This window comes from Ochlerotatus camptorhynchus, unplaced genomic scaffold (genome assembly GCF_037179485.1).
Source record: "Ochlerotatus camptorhynchus isolate MF236.1 unplaced genomic scaffold, CSIRO-AGI_Acam_v1.1 ptg000182l, whole genome shotgun sequence".
NCBI lineage: Eukaryota > Metazoa > Arthropoda > Insecta > Diptera > Culicidae > Ochlerotatus > Ochlerotatus camptorhynchus.
Window position 1 is genome coordinate 1,571,939 of NW_027040672.1, and position 23,333 is coordinate 1,595,271.

The 23,333-nt window shown below is 41.9% G+C and overlaps 1 protein-coding gene across 3 annotated transcripts in view; it reads right to left on the reverse strand.

The window, feature by feature from the left end:
* Positions 1 to 8,597: 8,597 nt before the first annotated feature.
* The window catches only part of LOC135702022 (small G protein signaling modulator 2-like), a 45,149-nt gene continuing 30,413 nt past the window's right edge, over positions 8,598 to 23,333 (reverse strand). For all 3 annotated transcript variants that reach the window (XM_065222988.1, XM_065222986.1, XM_065222985.1), the window contains 3 exons: positions 9,128 to 9,307; positions 8,790 to 9,067; positions 8,598 to 8,730 (listed from right to left, as the gene is read on the reverse strand). In XM_065222988.1, coding sequence (XP_065079060.1) covers positions 8,642 to 8,730; positions 8,790 to 9,067; positions 9,128 to 9,307 — 547 coding nt within the window. In that variant the 3' untranslated portion in view covers positions 8,598 to 8,641. The remainder of the gene's footprint in view (positions 8,731 to 8,789; positions 9,068 to 9,127; positions 9,308 to 23,333) is intronic.

Below are 23,333 nucleotides of genomic sequence, written 5' to 3' on the forward strand. Positions count from 1 at the left end.
TGCATCGATTAACTTGTGACCTCGCTTGGGACCGAAGATAGTACCAGAGCTGAGCCAAAAAGTTGAGCACGTTTCTTCGGGACCTTCTTGTCTTAGAGTTACCTCTATGATAATACGCTTGATGATATGTTTGAAGAATTTCCTTCTAACAGTTATGTCTGTTTGTCTGTGGTTTAAGTTTTGACAGGTCGGTCATCAGGATGAAACACCTTCCGAAACCCAAATAACCGTATAGTGGTGGTGACCGTATAGATCAGTGCACGGTCCCTAACCTCACTTTTTGCTTCCTATCATTTTGTCTGTGAGTAAAAGAGATGGCAACGAATGGGAGCCAAAACAAACCAACCAAAACTGTCAAAATTTACGGGAGAGGGAAGAGTGCGGCAAATCTTCGTGCACTGATCTATAGTCGACATATTTTCTGTGATAATCGACTGCCTTTGCTTCCGACACTTGCAAATCAAGCAACACTGTTGCCGAAGACCGTCACGAATGTATGTATTTTAGTTTTTCTCATAATAAGAGAACGGCTGATGTTGTGCTTGTGTGAATTCTGAAAATAGCAAGCAACGATGTCCTAGTAATAACATTTCTGATCAGAAATGGTTTAATTTACACCAAATTGAGGAGATTCGTTAAACATCATCATAAACAAAACATCATCGTATAGGGGCACCTATCATCTTTCAGAAAGTGGTATTGGTTTGCGTGGGCGTAATTTGGTTCGCGTGTAAAGGGCCTTAAAAAGTTTGTTTACAAAAGCTTTTGTGCCGTTATCAAATGTTATGCCTGATATGATAGTTATGTGAAAATTTTCTTTTTGCTCAAATGTTGCTCTACCGTTTGTGTTGTGTAAAGCGAACCCCACACGTATCAATATATTGACGTGAAGGGGAATTATTGATAATAATATTGATAATGTGAACACAAAATTTCTTTTTGCTCAAATGTTGCTCTACCGTTTGTGTTGTGTAAAGCGAACCCCACACGTATCAATATATTGACGTGAAGGCGAATTATTGATAATAATATTGATAATGTGAACACAGAAATATCAACAATCAATACGAAACTAACGATTTTAAATTGGCTCACTACTTGACTAGCCTATTGGTCCCAAACAAATCGATTAACGTACCCCACAATGTTTGTTTTGATTCGCTATGAAAGTTTGACAGATAAAATGAGGGTTCGTGGATTTTCCTGTTTCGAGGGGTGCATCGATTAGCTTGGGACCGAAGATAGTACCAGAGCTGAGCCAAAAAGTTGAGCACGTTTCATTGGGACCTACTAGTCTTAAGCGAACCCCACACGTATCAATATATTGACGCGAAGGGGAATTATTGAGAATAATATTGATGATGTGAACACAGAAATATTGTCAATACCGATGTATTGACGTCAATATAGAATTTATTGACAATACAATTATTGTCAATAAAAACAATCGTGTAAGGTCCACTTTAGAGTTACCTCTATGGAAATATTGTCAATATCTATGTATTGACGTCAATATAAAATGTATTGACAATACGAATATTGACAATAAAAGCAATCGTGTAGGGTCCACTTAAGAGAGACGACGGTAGAGCATGAGAGTACGAATAAAAACAGACTGTCGCGCATGACAACGAAGCGAGTGTCGTAAAAAACGTCAACAGTTTCAACCCCTGCTCACCTCGACAGGCCTGGGTTGAATCCCAGTCGGCGCCGCCGGGATTTTCTGAGTCATAACATCTCTTATCACGCCTTCCTTTGGAAGGGAAGTAAAGCCGTTGGATCCCGGTTCATGATTTAATGGGTCGATAGGTAGGGTCCAGGTGTGGGAGCTGCCTTCCTGGCGTCGCTAGCATTGGTGCTCAGCACGGAAAACAAGATCGACGGAAATCAAATCAAGGAAAAAAAATCTGTTAAGAAAATCAAGCTGCTGTTTTGTTGTTAGAAAATAAAACGAATAATGCAAATATAACATTAAAAGCGCAATGGTTTAAAAATACAGCTGATTTTTGGCAACAGATGTCGTTAGTAAAAGTAACTAGTTAAAAGATACGGCGATTTATGTTGTATGCAAAAAATTGGAAAATGATGATTTTAACGAACTATGGACCTTTTCTGAAAAAAAAATTTGGTACAGGTACTAGGTCAATATATTTAAAAAAAAAATATGTTTTCGATTCGAAAATCAATATTTTTGGAAAAAAATGTCTAAACTCCATACAATATTTTTTCAGTTTACTTTCCGCCTCTGGTGCCAAGCTGTGAGTAGTTCTAGACTGACAGCATACACTGATCCATAGAATATTTGTTTTAAATTTGAGCATGCCGTGTGAAGATTTTTGCAAATGTTAAGCAAAAATTCTGAATGTCTAAAACTCCTGTTTGTCCTCGTGTTTGTCATATTTTTCTGACAATTAACGATGATGAATTGTTATGTGGTTTACATTTGCTAATACAGGGCAAGAGGTTAGCCAGAAGGGCTCTTCATATTTGGTGAACTTTTTGATTTTGTGTTGTACATGTTGTGTTTTACTGTGTAATGTTTTTCAATTTTCTTCTTGTGAAGTATGTTGTTTGAATGTTTTAATTTGTTATTCTACCTACTTAACCTAATTTAACCTAACGTGCCAGATCCCTGACGATCTGTTGGTTGGATCGCCTACAGCAATCTCTGAACCTTGCGATGGAGGCAGCTCTCCGTAACTCCAGTGTCTGAAGACCAGCCAGGCGGTGAACCTCAGAGTTTCTAGTCCGCGGTGGACTGTTGAGGATCATTCTCAGGATCTTGTTCTGGATCCTTTGAAGTTTAAGATGATGGCTTTTTGCGCAACTCTCCCAGATTAGCATCCCGTATTCTATTACGGGAAGGATGATTTGTTTGTAGACAGCAAGCTTATTTTTCAAGGACAGGGTAGACCTCCTGTTGATGAGTGGATACAACGATCTTATCAAGATGTTGCACTTGGTTTTGGTTTTGTCAACGTGCTCCCTGAAAAGAAGCTTGCTGTCTAGTGTTAGCCCGAGGTACACGACCTCTTTGGACCATTCCACCACTGAGTCGTTTAAGCAGATCTTATTATTTTCAGACGGAACAAGTATGGGAGATTTTGAGTGTGGAAAGATGATGACCTGGGTCTTTGCCACGTTGATACGGATCTTCCAGCTGTTGAAATATTCAGACAGGACGTCCAGGCTTCTCTGAAGTTTGGCAGTCAGAGCTCCGATGACCCTACCCTTGTAGACGATGGATGTGTCATCTGCGAACAGAGACAATGATCTTTATCAGCGAGAGCCGGCATATCGGAGGTGAACAGGTTGAATAGAATGGGGCCAAGGATGCTTCCTTGTGGAACTCCGGCACCGATGTTGAAAGCATCCGATGTGATGCTATTTACAGAGACTCGGAACGTCGTGACCTATAGATAGTTGTTTATTATCTTTACTAGGAAGATTGGAAGACCGTACTGCTGTAATTTGAACACCAGGCCATCATGCCAGACATTGTCGAACACTTTTTCAACGTCCAACAACGCCATGGCAGATGTTTTTGAAACAGACTTGTTCCGTCTCAGAATGTTTGTCACTCGAGTCAGCTGGTGGACGGTCGAACGACCTTTCCGAAAACCAAACTGTTCCTCGATGTTGTAAGATGTTAGGAGCCGGTGGTAGACTGCTCTTTCGAACAGTTTTGATAACCCTGAGAGAAGGTTGATTGGTAGTTATCGACCGAATATTGAAGGTGAGGACGGATCCTTCCCAGGTTTCCGGATGGGTATGACTTTAGCTGACTTCCAACACGAGGGGAAGTAGCCAAGTCTGAGGCACTGATTAAAAATCAGTGCCAGATGGTTGTAGAATCTGGAACTCAAGTGTTTGAGTTCCAGATTCAGGATGTTGTCGAAACCTGGGGCCTTCATGTTTTGAGATGATTTGATATAGGCGAACAGTTCGTCAGCCGTAATCTCGGATTCCTCTGGAAAAATGTTAGGAATCTGAAGAAGATTGGTTGCATTTTCAGAAACCTCAGATTCATGAGGGCTGACGATGTTTTGTCCTAGATTATGGGAGCTGACGAAGTGTTGACCTATCGCGGCAGCCTTCTCTTCAGGAGTTATCAGATGAACCACTGGGTCGCCGGGACCATCCAGTGGGATCAGTGGCGGAATGGGCATGGGCTTGTTTTTGAGAATTTTCGTTAGTTTCCAGAAGGGCTTTGCACAATCTGGGAGAGAGCGGATTTTGTTAGCATCTGAGGTCCACCATCCTGGCTTGGATGGTTTTTGTAAGACGATTGCAATGGGTCTTCAAGACACGCAAACCAGATTCTGTATTGCCTTCGGATGGAGTTACGGAGTCTGATGAGATCTTTGGTAATTCTATCAAGGTTCAGAGTATTGCTCACCTGTCTGGATACTGGCACGTGTTGGTCCATGGCCCGGGATATCGCCTCCTCGATGGAACGCAGACACCGGTCAACGTCTTCGGGCGTCTCCGGAAAGACACCGTAGTCGACAGTGGAGTCGACACAGTGTTGGAACTGCTCCCAGCTGACACGATGGTAGTTGCGTCGGGAAGCTTGGAATCGGTTGACAGATGAGCCTACTTCGGCCACCACCGGATAGTGGTCCGAACTCAGCTCCTGATGAGTCTCAGGTAGCGAGATGTTGTCTCCCATGTTGCTGATGAGGATGTCAATGGTGAAGTGAACGACAGACCGGCTCAACCGGGTGGGAGAGTCCGGCGCTAATATGGTGTAGCGAGCCTTCTGCAGGTCGTCGTTGAGGATGGTGCCGTTTTGGTTGCGTCGACTATTGCCCCAAGCCTGATGTTTGGCGTTCAGGTCGCCAGCAATGATGTACTTTTCGCGCCGTCGAGTTAGTTTGATGATGTCCTTCCGCAGGTCTGCTGCCAACCCGTCCCTGATGGTGATTTGCTTGGGCAGTACGACGCAATGATGGTGATAAGGCCGACAGGAGTGGAGACTTCTACCCCTAAAGCTTCGATGGTTTTCAGCTGGAAGCTCGGCAGAAGCCGACAGCAGATGTTTCTCCTTACAGCAATAGCAACTCCTCCTCCCCCGGAGCTGGTTCGATCTAGTATTAGAAGCCGGAAGTCAGGAAGGTTGACGTTTACCTCCGGTTTCAGGTGGGTTTCGGTGATAACGGCAATGTCGATGTTTTGTTTGTTGAGGAAGTCAACGAACTCGATGATCTTGCTCTTGAGCGAGCAAGCGTTCCAGTTGGCGATCTTGATGGTTTCACGGTCCATAATTGTCGATGAAACGTGATGCAGCAAGAATCTGCTCGGTTCTGGTTCTGCAGGAGCGCTTGATGATGATTGCTTCTGCCATGATGGTAATGAGCAGCTCTTCGTTTTAATGCGATGGTGGGGCATCATCTCGATGCCACGATAGACCCGGGGGAGGGGACGAAACCGTTGCCGCATAGGACTCACGGCTCAGATTAGCCGGATGGTTTGGTACCTGGCGGGACCGATGCAGCAGCAGCAGTCAAATGGTTGTTGAGCGGTAGTGGCGGAAGAATCGGAATCGGACGCCGTTGGCTAATGGCGGGGAAATTCTGCTCATTGCGTGCCGGTACCTTTTTCCGACCCTGCTGGTTCTGCGTGGAGGCCCTTTTGCGGATTTCCATGAATTCCGCACGCTTCGGACATGACTTGCTGGTAGCTCGATGTGCTGCACCACAGTTGGCGCATTGTGGATCGGCATTCTTCGGGTTCGTGTTGTTTGTCACATTCGTTGCAGCGATGAGCCATGTGGCAATTTTTGGTCCCATGCCCAAACATGAGGCAGTTTGAGCATTGGGTGACTTTACGGGGCGAGGTTGGTAGCGTTCCCACTTAACCACGATGTGGAAAAGCGCCCGAATACACTGCAGGTCCTTCAAACACGTTGTGTTTCGCTCGAGGTGGACCAAATACAGCTGGTCACGGTACTTGCGGGAGGCGTCATGCCGATTCATCCTGAAGACTTGCGATGGCCTTAGGCCGTTCTTCTTCAGCTCATCCGACAGCGCGGCGATTTCCATATCGGGCAGACCACGCACGACCACCTTGAGCGGCTTGTCCTCCTCGATGTCGTGAGAGAAATACTCCCATTTTTTCTGCTTCAGCAGCACTTCAACCAAATCGTTAGTTTCGTATTGATTGTTGCTTCAACGGCCTTGTAGTCCTTCCTTGCTGGTACCATTAGCATGAGGCCTCAGAGCACAGGCGCATGGTGCACTTCAAGAAGCCTTTCTCGATGTAGTACTCGATGTTTTCCCGAAGTCCAGGCGGGAATCACTTGACAAAAAAGGGTGGTAGTTTCTCCTTCTTCATTATTTCCGGTTCATCACCATTTTCCAGAATGGCGTACCGGTTGTTGGACAGCAGCTTTTTTGAGGCCGACTGAGCGTTGGCGATTTCCTGACGGGAACGCTTCCCGGACGAGCTTGCAACCGCATCACCACGCGGTGGTTTTCCCATACTGGGATCGAACGATGTTTCACTTATCACCGCGAAAGGGAGACGCGAACGGACTGTCACAGAACTAATACTCAAGAGAGAGAGCGGACGAAACCGGACTGGACTGCTTGACGATCAAGCAGTGAATATCGGAGTCCCACGGTGGGACCAACAACATAATGCTGGATGAAGGCAAAGGGAGGACAGTGATATTTAGAATATAGGGAAACAAATCCAACGAATAAGTTTTCGGTATTGTTATATTTTAATTTGCCTCCAAATCATGCATTGTACATAGTTATACAAAGACTAAATCGCTCATGATTTTCTTCCTGCCGAAAAGAACTGTGGATTGCCACGTAAAGAGAATACGAAGGAACTGTTTGAAATCATTATTGAACGATAATAGGGTTAATGGCCCTAATGTCAGTCTAAGTGTCCCTAATATTGACCCATACAAAAATTTCGAAGGAAAGCATTTTTGCCTACAAAATTGTCTGAAGGATAAATGCTGTTAAGCTGAAACGTCACCCAATTAGCGAACTCCCAACCAAGAAAGCACCCTTTCAAGTGAATGATGAAATATTGATAAAAACCAAATCAGTATACGTCTTTCAACGCCATTCAAATAAATGTATATCCTAGACATAAATGCGCATTTTATTCACGATTTCATCCGAAAATGCTTTACGATAAGGAAAATGCTTCTAACTGAACAAATTAATGTGAATTCTCAATGTGTACCTCTTAACCACCCCCCACAGTTCTGCCCCGGCAGCGCACATCGATCCAGATCCAAAGCGCTCCTTAATCTCACGTTGTTGTGTAGGTTGTATCTTGTGTGTATTTGTAATACAATATAATCTCATATCATATAAACAGTATCTTCTAGGCAAATATTTACGGCAGCTTCCCACTGCCCATACTCGAAAATTGTTCTCCTCTTCGGTTTACCGACTACTATTGGAAGATGTGATGAATTGATAACACTATTCCGATTCGATTGCCGGTCGACGATCAACGGTGGATTCCGTCCTGAGTGGTATTTCACGCGCGGGGCGAGATTTTGCGAAGGTACGAGAGGGAGAAAAGTACTAGTTGTCTCTCTTATGCCAACGCAAATTTTGGTCCGCTCCGCTAATGCTCGCTCAGATCTGAACGCACCATAATGCCGATAGCCGACAAGTGCGTTCGGACTTCGAATCGGTTTGTTATATAACATTTTGTTTTGTAATGATTCATAAGATTCATTTCTCGAGATATTTTCTTTTGTGTTTTTGTTTTGTGATTTTGACACTGATCTTTGCGGGACTAAGATGCGAAAAAAGATAACGAAACACAACTATCGAAAATATGTGTGCTCTTGGAGCGCTTTAAAAAATCCTCATACACAATCTTACTTTGTTTTTTTTTTTACCAGGATGTAACAGTATATCGGTCATTTTCAGTACTTGATAGTAATACCTTTTATGTTTGCTTTGTATTGGTAAATATATCTATTTGAACTATAAAATAGCGTCTATTCAGGACATCGGTTCAACAATCTGACTAAAACAATCATTAAAATTACAGCTTTCACATGGGATAAAACAATGCATTCATGGTTACATAACAGGTTACAAATGGACACTCTAAAAGATGTATAAATATAGGAATAGCTAAAATATGTTACAGACACAACGGTATCCACGAGTAGTAGGTTGTATTTCTTTTACACGCACACAGGATGATCTATAGAGTGGGTTAAGTGGGTTATGCTGCTCAGACTGTAGTTTTCATTCCTTTGTCCTCATCTTCCGTGGGTGAAGTAGTGAGAGTTAAAACAATAGAAACAGTTTCGATTTTTTGTTTTGTTTTGTGTGTATACAAGAAGGTAACAGTGACATGCATGTGTGACAGTACATTGACATCTTTTGCTCATTGTGACTTTACTCCATTTATTGGTGGATTATTGAATAACGGTCCATAACGTGCCGGACTGGCGAATATGTGCATTTTTGGTTGCATTTTTATTTTAAACATACGGTATGTCCTCTAAAACTTCCAGTAACTTTCAACGTACAATTTTGGATTCCAGTCCAACAAAACTGATCCACAGTTTTTTCTCCACTTCTGTTTATGATTGCCAATTAGGATTTTGTTTTATTACAACAGCCTAAATCAACCACACAATGCTTGCTTACTTATTTTCGATTATTGTTTGCAACTGGAGGACCAGATTCCTAGCTAGCTTTAATACTGCAGGTGTGTTGTGACGTTCAGCCATTTCTGAAATAGAAACATCAATCAAGAAAACCATAATAATCTCGACCGATGCACTTAATTACCGTTGAAAAATTTGATGATGTCAGTGAAGTCCATGCTGTTCGATAGGATGATATCCCGATAGGTTTCGAGCAGCGCCAGTGCCAAAAACAGTACAAAATGCGCCGAAGCCACGTGCTTGGCTGCCCAGATGATCTCCCACACTGAGAAAATGTCGGCATAGATCAGCTCACGCTTGAAGTCCAGTAGAAACCATCGGTAGCAGAAGTAGAAGTGGGTGTAATCTCCGTGAGCGTGCATCAGGTCATACATTTCCGAGTCCAGAATTTGTATGAGGGATCTGTAATGATTGATTTCACTCTAAAACACTGGAAACTGGATGAATGACTGCCTTGTTTACCTCATATTGGCAAAATGCATGTCCATAGCTCCACCGTTGGGAAAGTTTTCGATCATACGCTCCATGAATCGACAGAAGCAACCGTAGCTCAGGGACTCGTCGTCGAAGATAACCAGCAACGGAGCAACCAGGTCGCACATTCCCTGCATATAACCGACGTCCAGGTGCTCCCACACGTAACTGCAGGAAGAAAATACATATGATTCAAAATTTTATTGGATGAATTCAAAAGAGACCTTTGATTTTGCTCGGGGTCTAATTATCTCTCAGACCAGGGTGGACTCTCTCGCAAAGGTGGGCGCGCAGGAAGTCGAATTGTATGACAGGTAAATTTCACAAGATGAATTTTACCATTTAGTGCGTCAGAGTACTATTTCGAGTAGGCAAACCGATTGGGACAATGGCAATCCAAGGTGGTTACATTCAATTATTCCTAATGTTTCTTCGAGAGGGTGGTTTAAAGGCTTGGCGTGATGATTAGCCTTATGTCCAACCTGGACAGCAACATATGTCCATGTGGAAACGGTTACGATAACATCGATCACGCAATATGGCAATGCACGGATAATGGCGCCAACAGAGAGCGAGGCCCAAGGAAGACAACCATATATCCCTATCAGAGCCGTGTTGGGAACCCGCGATGTGTTTCTGCAAATGTCTAGTATAACAATTTAATTCCTTTGTCTTTTGTGTCTCTTTATTAGTTTTTTTTTGTCTTGCTCCCCGTCTTGATAAATCTCATCGTCGCCCACTGGTCACCATAGCCGGTTTAACTCCAGACAAATCTAGAACCGCACTACCGTTCATACTCGCGACTGGGACTTCAACTATCCGGATACTTCAGGTTTTTTTTTAATAAAATGACTTTCAGACATATAGAATATCGTTGAATTGATATTCAGTATACAGAATATAATGCTTTCTAGTGTCCAATATTGAAATAAAATAGATTGAGAAAACGTTGAGATGGTTATCAAGCGGATAGTAACTATCTGAATATCCGGGTATTGAAATTTCAAATTTATTCTCCCTTAACATTTTTTTTTTTTTTACTGTTCCAAATATTTGTCAAAAAGTTGGTTTTTAGGTGCCCTTGTGATCTGATGTGGAATGGCAGATCTGTTAATTGCCTAAATTTAATAAAATTGAAAAATAAAAATATCCGGATAATCCGAGTCCCAGCACTACTCGCGACAACGCTCTTATGAGACAACGAAAGCCCACCCCACACTCCGCAACTGATCCTATCCTTTGACAATGCACCCCTCTAACCTCGGGTAAGCCACGAGTATTCGGACAAACCCCTACTAGACATAGAAATAAATTAATTTGGTTAAAACAATGAACAATTAATCATCGGCTCCGAAAAGCTTACACGATTGAGCCTTGCAAATAAATGAACTAGATAAAAAAAAATATCAATAGAGATAGAATATTATTTTTGATTAAAAAAAACTAGATGAATTTGAGAAGCACACGAAAAATAAAGGTGATTGAATTTCTATTTGATTCCAATACTCTCAAATATGATCTAGAAAGAATAAGAAATCCTCGGATAAAATCTAATGCAAATGTTTGATTGGCTCAGATTTTGACATTTGGTTTAAAACATCATCTGCGCTCACCTCTGAGGATTTCTACTCTTTACAATACTAATCATTACGATCATCGGGTTGTGGTTGCCGTTCATACGTTTCAAACGTATGTTTTCTAGTTTTGACTATTTCATGAATTTCTATAGACTATATTTTCTCGTTTACACACAATTTACCTCTATTTTTCGAACAGATTTTAACTTAAATTGGGTAATTTCGTACTATAGATGACTAATGATTTTTTTTTACTTTCTTGATAAAAAATCACAAATCGTTGAGATAGGATTTTTGATCTAATTTCCGTCCTACTAAGAACAACCCGCGCTTTACCTCTTCTTTTTGAACGGGTTTGAACAAAAAGGGAATAAAAATGACTTTTAAAATTATTCACCTTTCCATTCGTAAAGAGTTACAAATTGTTGAGATATTGTATAAAGGGTGTCCACGATGAAATTGCCACACACAAAATTGATTCGCAAAATTCGAGTTTTCATCCGATTGCCATCAAATTTTCAGGGATTGAGAAATAACTATTAAACTTCATTTTACCATTTTACTCGTATTTTATTTACAGTCCATACGCAAATGCCCGCACCTTGGCCTTAACCCCGGCCATAAGATTCTGCACAACCTGTGAATCAACCGTTTTTTGCATGTAAACCCATACTTTCTTCAGTTCCTCGACTGTCTTCACTACCTTAGGTTGTTTAAGAAGGTGCTGCTTCATAATCGCCCAGTACTTCTCGATGGGGCGGAGCTCCGGAGTGTTGGGAGGGTTGAACATTTTCGGCACGAAATTGACCTTATTGTCCGCATACCACTTCAGCACGTCCTTGGAGTAGTGGCATGAGGCCAAATCCGGCCAGAAGATTGTTGGGACGTTGTGGGCCTTCAGGAGAGGAAGCAGCCGCTTCTGGAGGCACTCTTTTATGTACACCTGTCCGTTCATCGTGTCCTGGGTCACGAAAGGTGCACTCCGCTTCCCGCACGTGCAGATGGCTTGCAAAACCAGGAATTTCTTCGCAAATTTGGACATCTTCTGAGTGCGGACATGCTCCGGAACGCTGAACTTATCCTTGGCCGTGAAAAACAGGTTGCCGGGGATCTGTTTGAAGTCGGCCTTCACATATGTTTCGTCGTCCATGATGCAGCATTCAACTTTCGTCAGCATGTTGAGGTACAACTTCCTGGCACGGGTTTTGGCGGACTTGTTCTGCTTCTCGTCGCGATTAGGGGCCTTTTGTACCTTGAACGTTCGAAGCCCAGCCTTAATTTTGGCCTTCTGGACAAAACTTCGGCTTAGGTGCAGCTTCTTAGCCACATCCCTAACGGAGGCGTTCGGATTTCGGTTGAAGGCCCCAACTACGCGGTTGTGATTTTTGGTGTTGTACGTAATACTTTTTCCTTCACTTCTGGGCTTCCGATCGGTGGTCAACCGTTCCTCGAACCGCTTAATCACTTGCGACACCGTGGAATTCGCGATTCCCAACGTTTTAGCGATGGAACGATGCGAGAGATCCTTGTTCTCGTGATGAATGCGCAAGATTTTATCACGCACGAGCTGTTCTTTCGACTCCATTTCCGCGAGTTTTGATCACAGGACTTTAAAACTTGCAGGATGTAAATAATGCACTATGAACTAAATCCACCCAAATTTTCATAAAATTCGACCCAACGGTTAAAAAGTTAGAGCAATTTCATAGTGTGGCAATTTCATCGTGGACACCCTTTAAAATCTAATAATGCTTCTCGATTCTAAATTCGTTCTACGAGTTTCAATTTCGTCCTAACGCATTGAATCGCCATTAGATTTTCCTCGTCCTACGGATAAACGTAGAAAAAGGGGATTCACTGAGAGCGCTTCTTTTGTTTTGAGAACAATGAGCGTAAATTTTCATACAATGCGCTTTAATATGATTTATGTTGTAGCTAATGAATTAGTACATCTATTATTGTTTTGTGCATGGTGAAATCATTAATATTATTGATTTTTTTCTGATCGATAGAACGGAAATGGGCGATTACGACGAAGTAGTACTCTACCCTATTGTTAAAAATCCAAAACTGCTTCTTGATCCCAAATTCGTCCGACGAGTTTCAATTCCGTCCTGACGCATTGAAATGCCATTGGATTTTTTTCGTCCAACGGATAAGGACGAAAATGAAATTGAAAAATGGATTTGCTTGGAGTGCTTCTTTCGTTTTTGAGCAAAGAGGTACAAACAAACATTCATACTTTCCGCTCTTTAAGATTTACTGATGTAGCTAATGAACTTTTTGAACTTTTTGTGCATGGTGAAATCATTAATATTATTGATTTTTTTCTGATCGATAGAACGGAAATGGGCGATTACGACGAAGTAGTACATGTAGCTTTTGAACTAAAGTATCGTACCAAGCACATAATTGAATAGTTTACGCCGAGATCATAGATATATGGGATGTTTTTTGCTCGATACACCCAAAATGGGCGATTAGGTCGAAGTAGTTCTCTACCCTACCTGAACGTGTTTGCATAAGAAATGTGATGTAGTTTTGAATTTGAATCTTTTAGTCAAGAATGTTGAAGGAAGTATCCCAGGATTTCTCCAGAGGTCTATTAAACAATCTCTAGATTTTCTACAAAAAATTGTGCAATTATCTAAATTTTCTCCCTTGGACATTTTATCTAAATACATTAGCAAATATCCTTACAATATCGTCCTAGAATTTCCCCAAAGATCGTTCCGGAGAGGATTTCTTGACATTTTCTCTATAACTGTTTAGAATTTCTTTGTAGAACTCTCGAATAAATTTATCTAGAAAAAAAAATGGAATTCACTCTATAACTCTGTCTTTAATTCGTAATACAGATTTGATTTTTTGAATTTAGTGAACAAGAATCCTCGGCTCTGTAAAGTAAATTCAATTGAGCCTTATCAAATAAATTATTGAACATATAAGTATATTCAGAAACGTTGTATAAAATATTATCAGAATCAACTTTACAGAGAATGCTATCTATCTATTTGCAAAGGCATAGTCAGCTTTCTACACAGAAGACAGCAAATGTTTTGACCGACGAATTCTCTTATAATTCTTTGTATTGATCCTACAATTCTGTTTGAACTCAATAATTCTGTACAAAATTCCTTGTGGAAATCTGCAAGTCACTAATAGTTGGCAGGTTCTGGAGGCATTCACGTTCAGAATGGTCCTGAAATCTTAGTCAGAATTGTCTTGGGAATTTCCTAACATTTCCCTAGAAGTTCTGGCCAACAACCTTTGACATTTAACTCTATAACTTTTTAGAACTTCTTTGTACAACTCTCGAATAAACTTATCTAGAAAAAAAAAATGAATTCACTCTATAACTCTGTTTTTAATTCGTAATACAGATTTGACTTTTTTAGCTCTCGAGGAATATTCCTTAGATCCCCATGATAAATGTTTTAAATTTACCATGGATTTATTCATAGCATTTTCTTGAAATTAACCTTGGAATAATATTCAATGAAGTCTGCAAATATATTGGATTTTACCCCTTCTACAATCATTAAGGAGTTTCAGAGTCCCAGTTGTGGCCGCCGGGATTTTCTAAGGCATAACATCTCTGATCACGCCTTCCTTCGGGAAGTAAAGCCGTTGGTCCCCAGTCCACGAGTTCATGGGTCGATATATAGGGTCCAGGTATGGGAGTTGCCTCCCTGGCGTCGGTAGCATTGGTGCCCAGCACGGAAAACAAGATCGACGGAAAACAAGTCAAGGAAAAAAAATTCCTTATTGAGTTTTCTTATCAACATTGAAAAAAATAAAACACTAATATTATTTATTATAATCCAACACATGGAGATATTTTTACTATCGGACATAATGGGCCAAATGTTCTCAGAATGCCATGAAATGTTGACCACGGGTAGGGCGATTAATTTTCCCGGAAAACTTAAGTTGAAGTTTTTGGATACTCCCGGACATCACGTACTTTGAAAATTCATAACTGATTGGAAAGCAAATGTTGTATCGTAAAATGATAAGGAAATTATCTTAGAAATATAATCTGGAAAATTTTCACGATGGAGTAAAATCACAAAGAAAAGCAGAAAAAATCATTTTCTGAGTCAAAACTTGCTTCATACCGTTTCTGAGTTATGAACAAAAAAAACTAACTGCCAGAAAAATCATAGTTCAACTTTTTCGATTTACCCGAATCAAAAATATTTTAAAAATCCATTTGAGTGCGGAAATTCATTGCATTCTGAGAACCTTCTGCCTGAACGTGTTGAAGCCGATGAAGCCGTTAACTATTTCGACGAAGTTGTTAGCCGATTAATAATGGATTGTGTGCCTCTGAGGAGACCTGCTCCAAAACCTGCATGGTCCAATGCTCGATTACAACATTTGAAGCGTGTGAGATCGAAGGCTCTTCGAAAATACAGCCAGTCCCGTAATCCATTCACCAAGCGATTATTTTCGTTAGCAAGTAATTGCTACCGAATGTACAACCGTTTTCTATACAAGAAGTACTCAAGACGTATGCAGACCAATCTCCGGCATAATCCTAAGCTATTCTGGACGTTTGTGAAGACAAAAAGGAAAGAGGATGGGCTACCGGTTGAGATTCATCTAAGCGATAAAAGAGCCAACACTTCTTTAGAGAAATGTAACCTCCTGGCTGAGCATTTCAAGAGTGTTTTCAACGATTCAACGGCATCGTTAAGCCAAGTTGCTGAAGGGATCAGAGATACTCCCAGTGACGCGTTCAGCTTTGATATTTTCACGGTCACATTGGACCTCGTCGACTCTGCCATCCAGAAGCTAAAATTCTCGAACGCTGTTGGGCCTGACAGCATTCCACCGTCCATACTCAAAAGATGCTCAACAGAGCTTTCCTCTCCGCTTTCAAAGCTGTTCAATATTTCGTTACAACAAGGTGTATTTTCCTCTCGTTGGAAATCTTCGTTCATGTTCCCGATTTTCAAGAAAGGAGACAAACAAAATGTGGAGAATTACCGAGGAATTACTTCACTTTGTGCCTGTTCGAAAGTATTCGAGATAATCATCAACGACGCTTTATTTGCCACCTGTAGAAACTACATTTCTTCTGACCAACATGGTTTACACCCCAAACGTTCGGTCTCAACAAACCTCGCTCCTTTCATTTCCCTATGCCTACGGAATATGGAGGCAGGGGCACAGGTGGACGTCGTATACACGGATCTCAAGGCTGCTTTCGACCGGGTTGATCATGCCATTCTAATTGCCAAACTCGAAAAGCTTGGTGTTTCTCATGGACTCACTCGTTGGTTTGAATTGTATCTTACCAATCGAGAGCTTTGTGTGAAAATCGGGTCTGATCAATCGGAATATTTTTCAAACAACTTAGGCGTTCCTCAAGGCAGCAATTTGGGACCGCTGCTATTCTCCATATTCATTAACGAAATCGGTTTGATACTTCCAACTGGCTACCGGTCATTCTATGCAGACGATGTCAAGATGTACGTGGTTGTGCGATGCTTCACTGACGGTTGCAGCACCTGATCGATAGTTTCGAAGAGTGGTGCTCTAGGAATTTTCTCACGTTGAGTGTTCAAAAATGCAATATCATCACTTTCCATCGCAAGCTAAAACCTATTGCATTCAATTATACGATTGATAACCAACCTCTGCAGCGTGTGGACAACGTTCGTGATCTAGGAATTACACTTGATTCTGCTTTGACATTTAAGCTACATTACACAGATATCATAGCCAAAGCTAACAGGCAACTCGGATTCATCTTTAAGATCTCTGATGAGTTTCGGGATCCTACCTGCCTGACAGCTCTATATTGTTCTCTAGTGCGATCGATCTTGGAATTTGGTGTAGTAGTATGGTGTCCGTATGAAACAGTTTGGATAGCGAGGATCGAGTCTGTTCAGAGGAAATTCGTTCGTTACGCTCTTCGCCACCTTCCTTGGTACGATTCTACGAACCTTCCACCCTACAAAGATCGTTGCCAACTACTGGGTATTGAAACTCTTGAACGTAGGCGGAAGATTAACCAGGCAGTTTATGCAGCAAAAGTGCTGATAAGCGAAATCGACTCTCCCGGGATTTTGGCTGAATTCGAAATCTATGCACCTGAACGAGTTCTACGGTCGAGAAGTTTCCTGCATCTCGGATCTCGTGCAGCTAATTACGGATTACCATTAAACTGGGCGATCGCACATTATTTTTGTGCGCATTGTACATGCCACCAGATCGAGTTCGTGATCTTAAACTCATCGAGACTCACTGTCAATCAGTCTTCACAGTAATGGAAAGAGCGACTCCAATTGATGAGCTATTCATTTTTGGGGACTTTAACCTAGCAGGCGTTTCGTGGAGACCATCCCATAGCGGCTTCCTCTATCCAGATCCAGAACGTTCTGTATTTCATGCAGGAGCTATCGGCCTTCTCGATAACTATAGCGTAGCAACGCTTTCTCAAATTAACTACGTAGTCAACGAGAACAACCGTAGTTTGGACCTCTGCTTCGTGAGCACTCAGGACAATGCTCCGTTCATTTCCACAGCACCTTGTCCACTAGTTAAGCTTGTTCCGCACCACCCTCCTCTGATTGTCACTGTTGAGGACAATCTCGTTCGTGATTTCGATAGTCTTCCTGCTGCGGTTTCTTATGACTTTCGAAAGGCCGACCATCGAAGCATTGTAGATGTGTTGTCAAACATGGACTGGGAGAACATTCTCGATCATGACAACGTTGAGGCCGCTGCGCAAACTTTTTCTCATGTCTTGGCATATGTCATTGACAGACACGTCCCGAAAAGAATTCAACGCAAAGACTCTCACCCTCCCTGGCAGACGATTGAGCTGCGTAGGTTGAAGTCGATCAAGAGAGCAGCATTGAGAAGATTTACGAAGTATCGCACGCTTCCTCTGAAACATCACTACGTGAGGCTTAATCACGAGTATCAGCGAGCCAGTCGTCGATGCTTTCTGCGATTTCAACGAGGTATTCAGCGTAACCTTAAACTTCACCCGAAATCCTTCTGGAACTACGTGAACGAGCAACGCAGAGAATCTGGCCTCCCATCGTCAATGGAATTGAACAGTGAAGTCGCTTCCACTCCGCAGGATATTTGTCGCCTTTTTTCTGTCAATTTTGCCAGTGTGTTCATTGATGAGAGACTAAGTGACGACCATGTTTCCCTCGCAGCCAGGAACATCCCACTAAATGGTCAAACGCTGAGTGCAATTGATGTCAACGTTGAGATGATTTCTAACGCTGCAACGCAGCTCAAATCGTCCTTCAACCCTGGACCCGACGGAGTTCCGTCCGTGTTTTTGAAGAAACATATTGCTTGCTTGTTAACTCCACTTCACCGTCTATTCCGGATGTCTCTCTCCAGTGGTATATTTCCATCCTTCTGGAAATGTGCACACATGTCTCCTGTCCACAAAAAGGGAAGCAAACGAGCCGTGGATAACTATCGTGGAATTACATCGCTGAGTGCTGTTTCGAAACTATTCGAGCTTGTTATTATGGAACCGTTGCTCTCTCACAGCAAGCAGTATCTGAGTGCTGATCAACACGGGTTTACTGGCGGTCGCTCTACAACCACCAATCTGCTATGCCTCACATCCTACATTACCGATAGTATGACTGAACGGGTACAGACGGACGTTATATATACCGATCTATCCGCGGCATTCGATAAGTTGAATCATGACATTGCGATTGCTAAACTTGACAGGCTTGGGGTGAGCGGTAATCTCTTGAGTTGGTTCCGTTCGTATCTTACTGGTCGCCAACTTATGGTTGCTATAGGAGATTGCAAATCATCTAGCTTCTTTGCCACATCAGGTATACCGCAGGGAAGCCATCTGGGACCGTTGATTTTTCTACTCTACTTCAACGACGTGAACCTGGTTATCGAAGGACCTCGATTAGCATATGCAGACGACCTCAAAATATTTTTACGAATTTGCTCGATCGCTGACTGCCACAATCTTCAACATCAGCTTAATGTCTTTGCCAGCTGGTGTACTTTAAATCGAATAGTAGTGAACCCAGCAAAGTGCTCTGCCATAACGTTCTCACGAAAAAAGCAACCGATTGTATTCAGCTATGACCTGCTTGGAACGACACTCGAACGCGTGAATCAGGTGAAAGACCTGGGTGTGGTGTTGGATTCACAGCTAACATTCAGGCAACACATTTCTTATGTCATCAATAAGTCGTCTAGGACTTTAGGATTCATCTTCAGGATAGCTAAGAATTTCACCGATGTCTACTGCTTAAAATCTCTTTACTGCTCCCTCGTACGATCGACGCTTGAGTATTGTTCTGCGGTTTGGAATCCGAATTACAACAATGGTGCCGAGATAATCGAATCTGTTCAACGTCGCTTTCTTCGTTTTGCGCTTCGTAGACTGCCCTGGAGAGATCCGCTTCGGCTGCCCAGCTACGAGAGTCGCTGCCAACTGATAAACCTTGAACCTCTCCGGATTAGAAGGGACACCAACAGAGCTTTGATTATCGCCTACACTCTACAGGGACGAATAGATTGTGAGGCTATCCTAAGGCAAATTGACCTAAACGTGCAACCCCGACCACTCCGTAACAACCTCATGCTGAGACTGCCACTGCGTCGCACGAACTACGGGGCATATGGTGCGATTTGCGGACTACAGCGTGTGTTCAATAGAGTCGCATCTGTATTCGACTTTCACCTCACACGTGATGCGCTTCGTCGGAGATTCTCATCTGTTTTCGCCGGCCGCAGTGACTGACAGAGAAAATTAGTGTATTTCCATTTATGTTTTTTTTACATTCTGACCATGTTGCTTTGTTTTTCTTTCTGTGATTATTAGACATGTAATTTTACTATTATTATTTTTATGATTAGTATTATTAACATCATTTGGGCTACAGCCAGCCTGTTGATGTATGGCAACAATAAACAATTACATGATCCAATACGGTTCATGTCTGCCCGTTTCAATGAATTCTATGTTTTTGGAAACATTTCGTCAATGGATTCAACGTAGTCTGCTGGATAGGTGACGATACGGTTCGACACATGCAACTGCTTTCAATCAGCAAATTGTTGCAAGACGGTGAGTAGCTGCCCATTAATGTAATCTGATGAATTTTGCTACCTGTTTCATTTTTTGTTCCCGATCAACTCTGCGATGACGGCCTCGACTGATCCAAGGACAACTCCATGCCATAGGACGAGGTTATTTTTTTATGATGAAGACCATAGTATTAGTATTATTATTCGGTGTTTATTTTTATAATTGATATGTTTTTCTGTCCTTTTTATATTGTTCCTTGTATTTTGAAAAGATATGAAGTTTATACGCCTATTTGCGCAAATATTTGCCAAAAACAACTGCAAACACATTGATAGTGTCGGAATGGCATCTCTGAAATTAAAATTTAAAGCTACGGCTAAAAATCTCTCCTCATTGTTTTCATCAGCAGTTCTTTCGGTCGATGCGACGTCGACTTTGGAAAGCAACCGTTTCGTAATGAGTATGTAAGTGATAATCACGTTTGCATCCATTGCTGCAATGGAAGCGCTCTGCCCTTTCCCCCCCCCCCCTCCCCGTTGGCGATACTGCCATACAATGAAACCACTGGAAGCGGATCACATTCTGATGGACGAGGTTTATTGCATAGTGGAAGATAAAGTGTTTATTGTGTGACTATAGTTTTACGATGTTTTGTATAGTGAACAAGAATCCTCGGCTTTGTAAAGTTAATTCGATTGGGTCTTATCAAATGAATTAATGAACAAATAAGTATATTCAGAAACGATGTATAAAATATTATCAGAATCAACTTTACAGAGAACGCATGGGCACAAGCAAAGGCAACACAAGTCATAGAAACTTGAACTCTATTCTGAAAACTATGATCTTTTTCTGGTAAACGTGATTAAAGTTCATGAGTTGTGCTTGATATCGTGTAAAACGGGAACATGGTTCATGGAATGTAAAACGTCGAAATCAAAATAATGTTCAATTTTTCGATTGGTTCTACAGCATGAAAGTGGAAGGAAACGGCAAACGAAGGAGGACTAGGCTGGAACAACCGAACGAAGCAGGTTTCACCCACACCCCAAATTGACAGCAAGCATCTGTCCAGCAGATGGAGTGGACACACTTTCAGCTCATCAATTCAACGGATCTTCGGTCACCATGAACGCAGCTGCCACCATCTTCATCATAACAAACAACAAGCACTGATCACATCCCCACCGGTGCGTTTGATCACTAGACTGGCCCACATTTATATGGGCCATGGAAAATTAGAACTTTTATATTTGTAGCCAGTCTATTGCACTGATGCTATTTCTATAATTCGAACTAGCGGAAAACATACCCACCGCCTCTTTGGTAATCTTCAAAGTTTTCTCCACAACTAGTGCCGCTTTCATGTCGGTTTGTCACTTTGGAACAGGACGTTCACTGGTTCACCCTTTCCTTCGAGGATTACGGCCAGCTTCATGAACTCCACCACCATTCTGACGATACGGCTCAGCTGCGACGAATCCGAGCACTCAGTAGGGATAAGTTTGACAACAACCTGAAAATGTCAGCTGCCGCTTTCCAAGTTCACGATTGCAAGAACGAAAATCACGATTATGGGTTCATGATATCACGAAATCATGATTTTATGTTGTATTTTGCTTAGCATCAAGAAATCGCTAGTCGCGCTGAACAGGCATGAACTATATTCACGGATTTGGGATGAAGTGCATGAAAATTAGCTTTACTCGATAACGTTTATGGGAACTAAGTCATGAGTTCGAAAGAACTAGTAGTTCAGCTTATCGAATATCGGAAGGGGGTTTTTTTTTTGTGTGTGCCAAACATAGCTTGGCCATCGTTCAGACATTTTGATCAGTTTGTCTGTGATTTGGGTGGTTCTCCAGGAAACGTCCTGAAAATCCAGTGAAGGAAAGTGAATATCGGGAAAACATTCCGTGCAATTGTAGGCAAGGATTTTGTTGTTCTAATGGTGTAAAATTTGGATAAAAAAGTGCATTCAATTTCAAATTATGCGCTTTTTCCAGGAAAGTGGCATTGCCTCCCACATCCAACCGGGGGATGTAAGATTCACTTACAATTATGTGGGATTCATCATCAAAGGATGTTAGTGGAGACCGCATGAACCGAGGATGCGATATACCTAGCTGCGGTCCAATGCATGAAAATTGTAGACCGAAAAATGTAGAGTGTATTAGTGAGGTAAATTAGTTATGTCGAAAAAAATAGGAAACAGATTGCCGACTGGACTCGAACCACGACGTTGCGATTATCAGAACTGTGCTTTCTCCACTGCTCTCTCCATGCTTCTGAATATAGATAGCCTAAAAGCAAACATGAAGCGCTCATTTTCTCGCATACTCGACTTCGTATGCTTTTTCTGCTGGAGAGATTCGAGGCAAGTGTGTGCGTCGTTCTACAATGTTCTACAATGTGCGTCGTTCTACAAGCTTACTGGTATAGTCGAAAGCGTAGATAGAACACGAAATAAAAAAGACAAAAAACCATTAGATCACCTGCGTGGTCAATTTCTAACATTCGTTGCGATGTTCATGAACAGAGGATGATAGGAAACGGAACTAACATTCATTGTAATAGATTTTTGGTTTGCGTGCATAGAGAACCTGCATCTGGGGTGTTTGATACTAATGGCTATTTCACCCGTCAGTGTATATGTGCGCGCATAGAAATGCAATATTGCGTCTTTGTTTTCTCGGGGATTTCCCAAAGTATACTATAGTTTTATACCAAAAAGATCTTCAGACTATGCACAACATGATGGTTTACATAAGCATATGATTTTCAAACCATGAGCTAAACAATCTGGAGGCATTCGTTTTACCATGTTGCCACATTTTCTTGTTCCTTTGGTACCGGATCACATGTTCGTAGGTGCACGCGTCCTTGTTCGCTAGTTTGAATTATCAGAAATTATATCGAAGACATTCGACTGATCGAAAAGTGAAATCGAGTTCTCCATATATTTTCTTATCATCTCACTGCGTCCTAGCAAGAAGTACGGTCGACTTGTTTCGCGCTCCGTTGTTTTGGAAGTTTTCTCGGTATTCGCTTGATATAAATTATCAGTTTTTTTCTCACTAAGTGACTCCTGGCATAGTTCCCGGTAAATTGATCGAAAAGTGAGTTTTTTTGTAGTAGAAAGTGTCATTTTCGGAACGATTAATCCGTGCTATTGGTAATTCGCAAACCAATTTGGACATCATCGTTGCGTGGTCACGCATACGCGCTCACGCATACCCGCTTACGTATCATCATCATCATCGAGTGTGAGCACCCGTTTCTACATCTACATCGTTCATCAATCATCGTGCGCCTGTGTGCGCTGAGTACCGAGCCTCGATCAAGTGCACCACAGCGAAGGTCATCCACGCAGCGCGTCTCTTCCAGCCATCTGTGTAAACGCCTACACATATAACGCTCGGTGGTAGTAGTATAGAATTATCAGATAAGTTTTTGTTTTTTTTTGTTTCTTTTCCTCCCCCATTAGTTAAATTTTCATTTTGTATTTCTGTGTTTGTAGTGTTTTCTGTGTATTGTGTCTGTGCGTTCAGTGGGAGAGCGTTTTGCG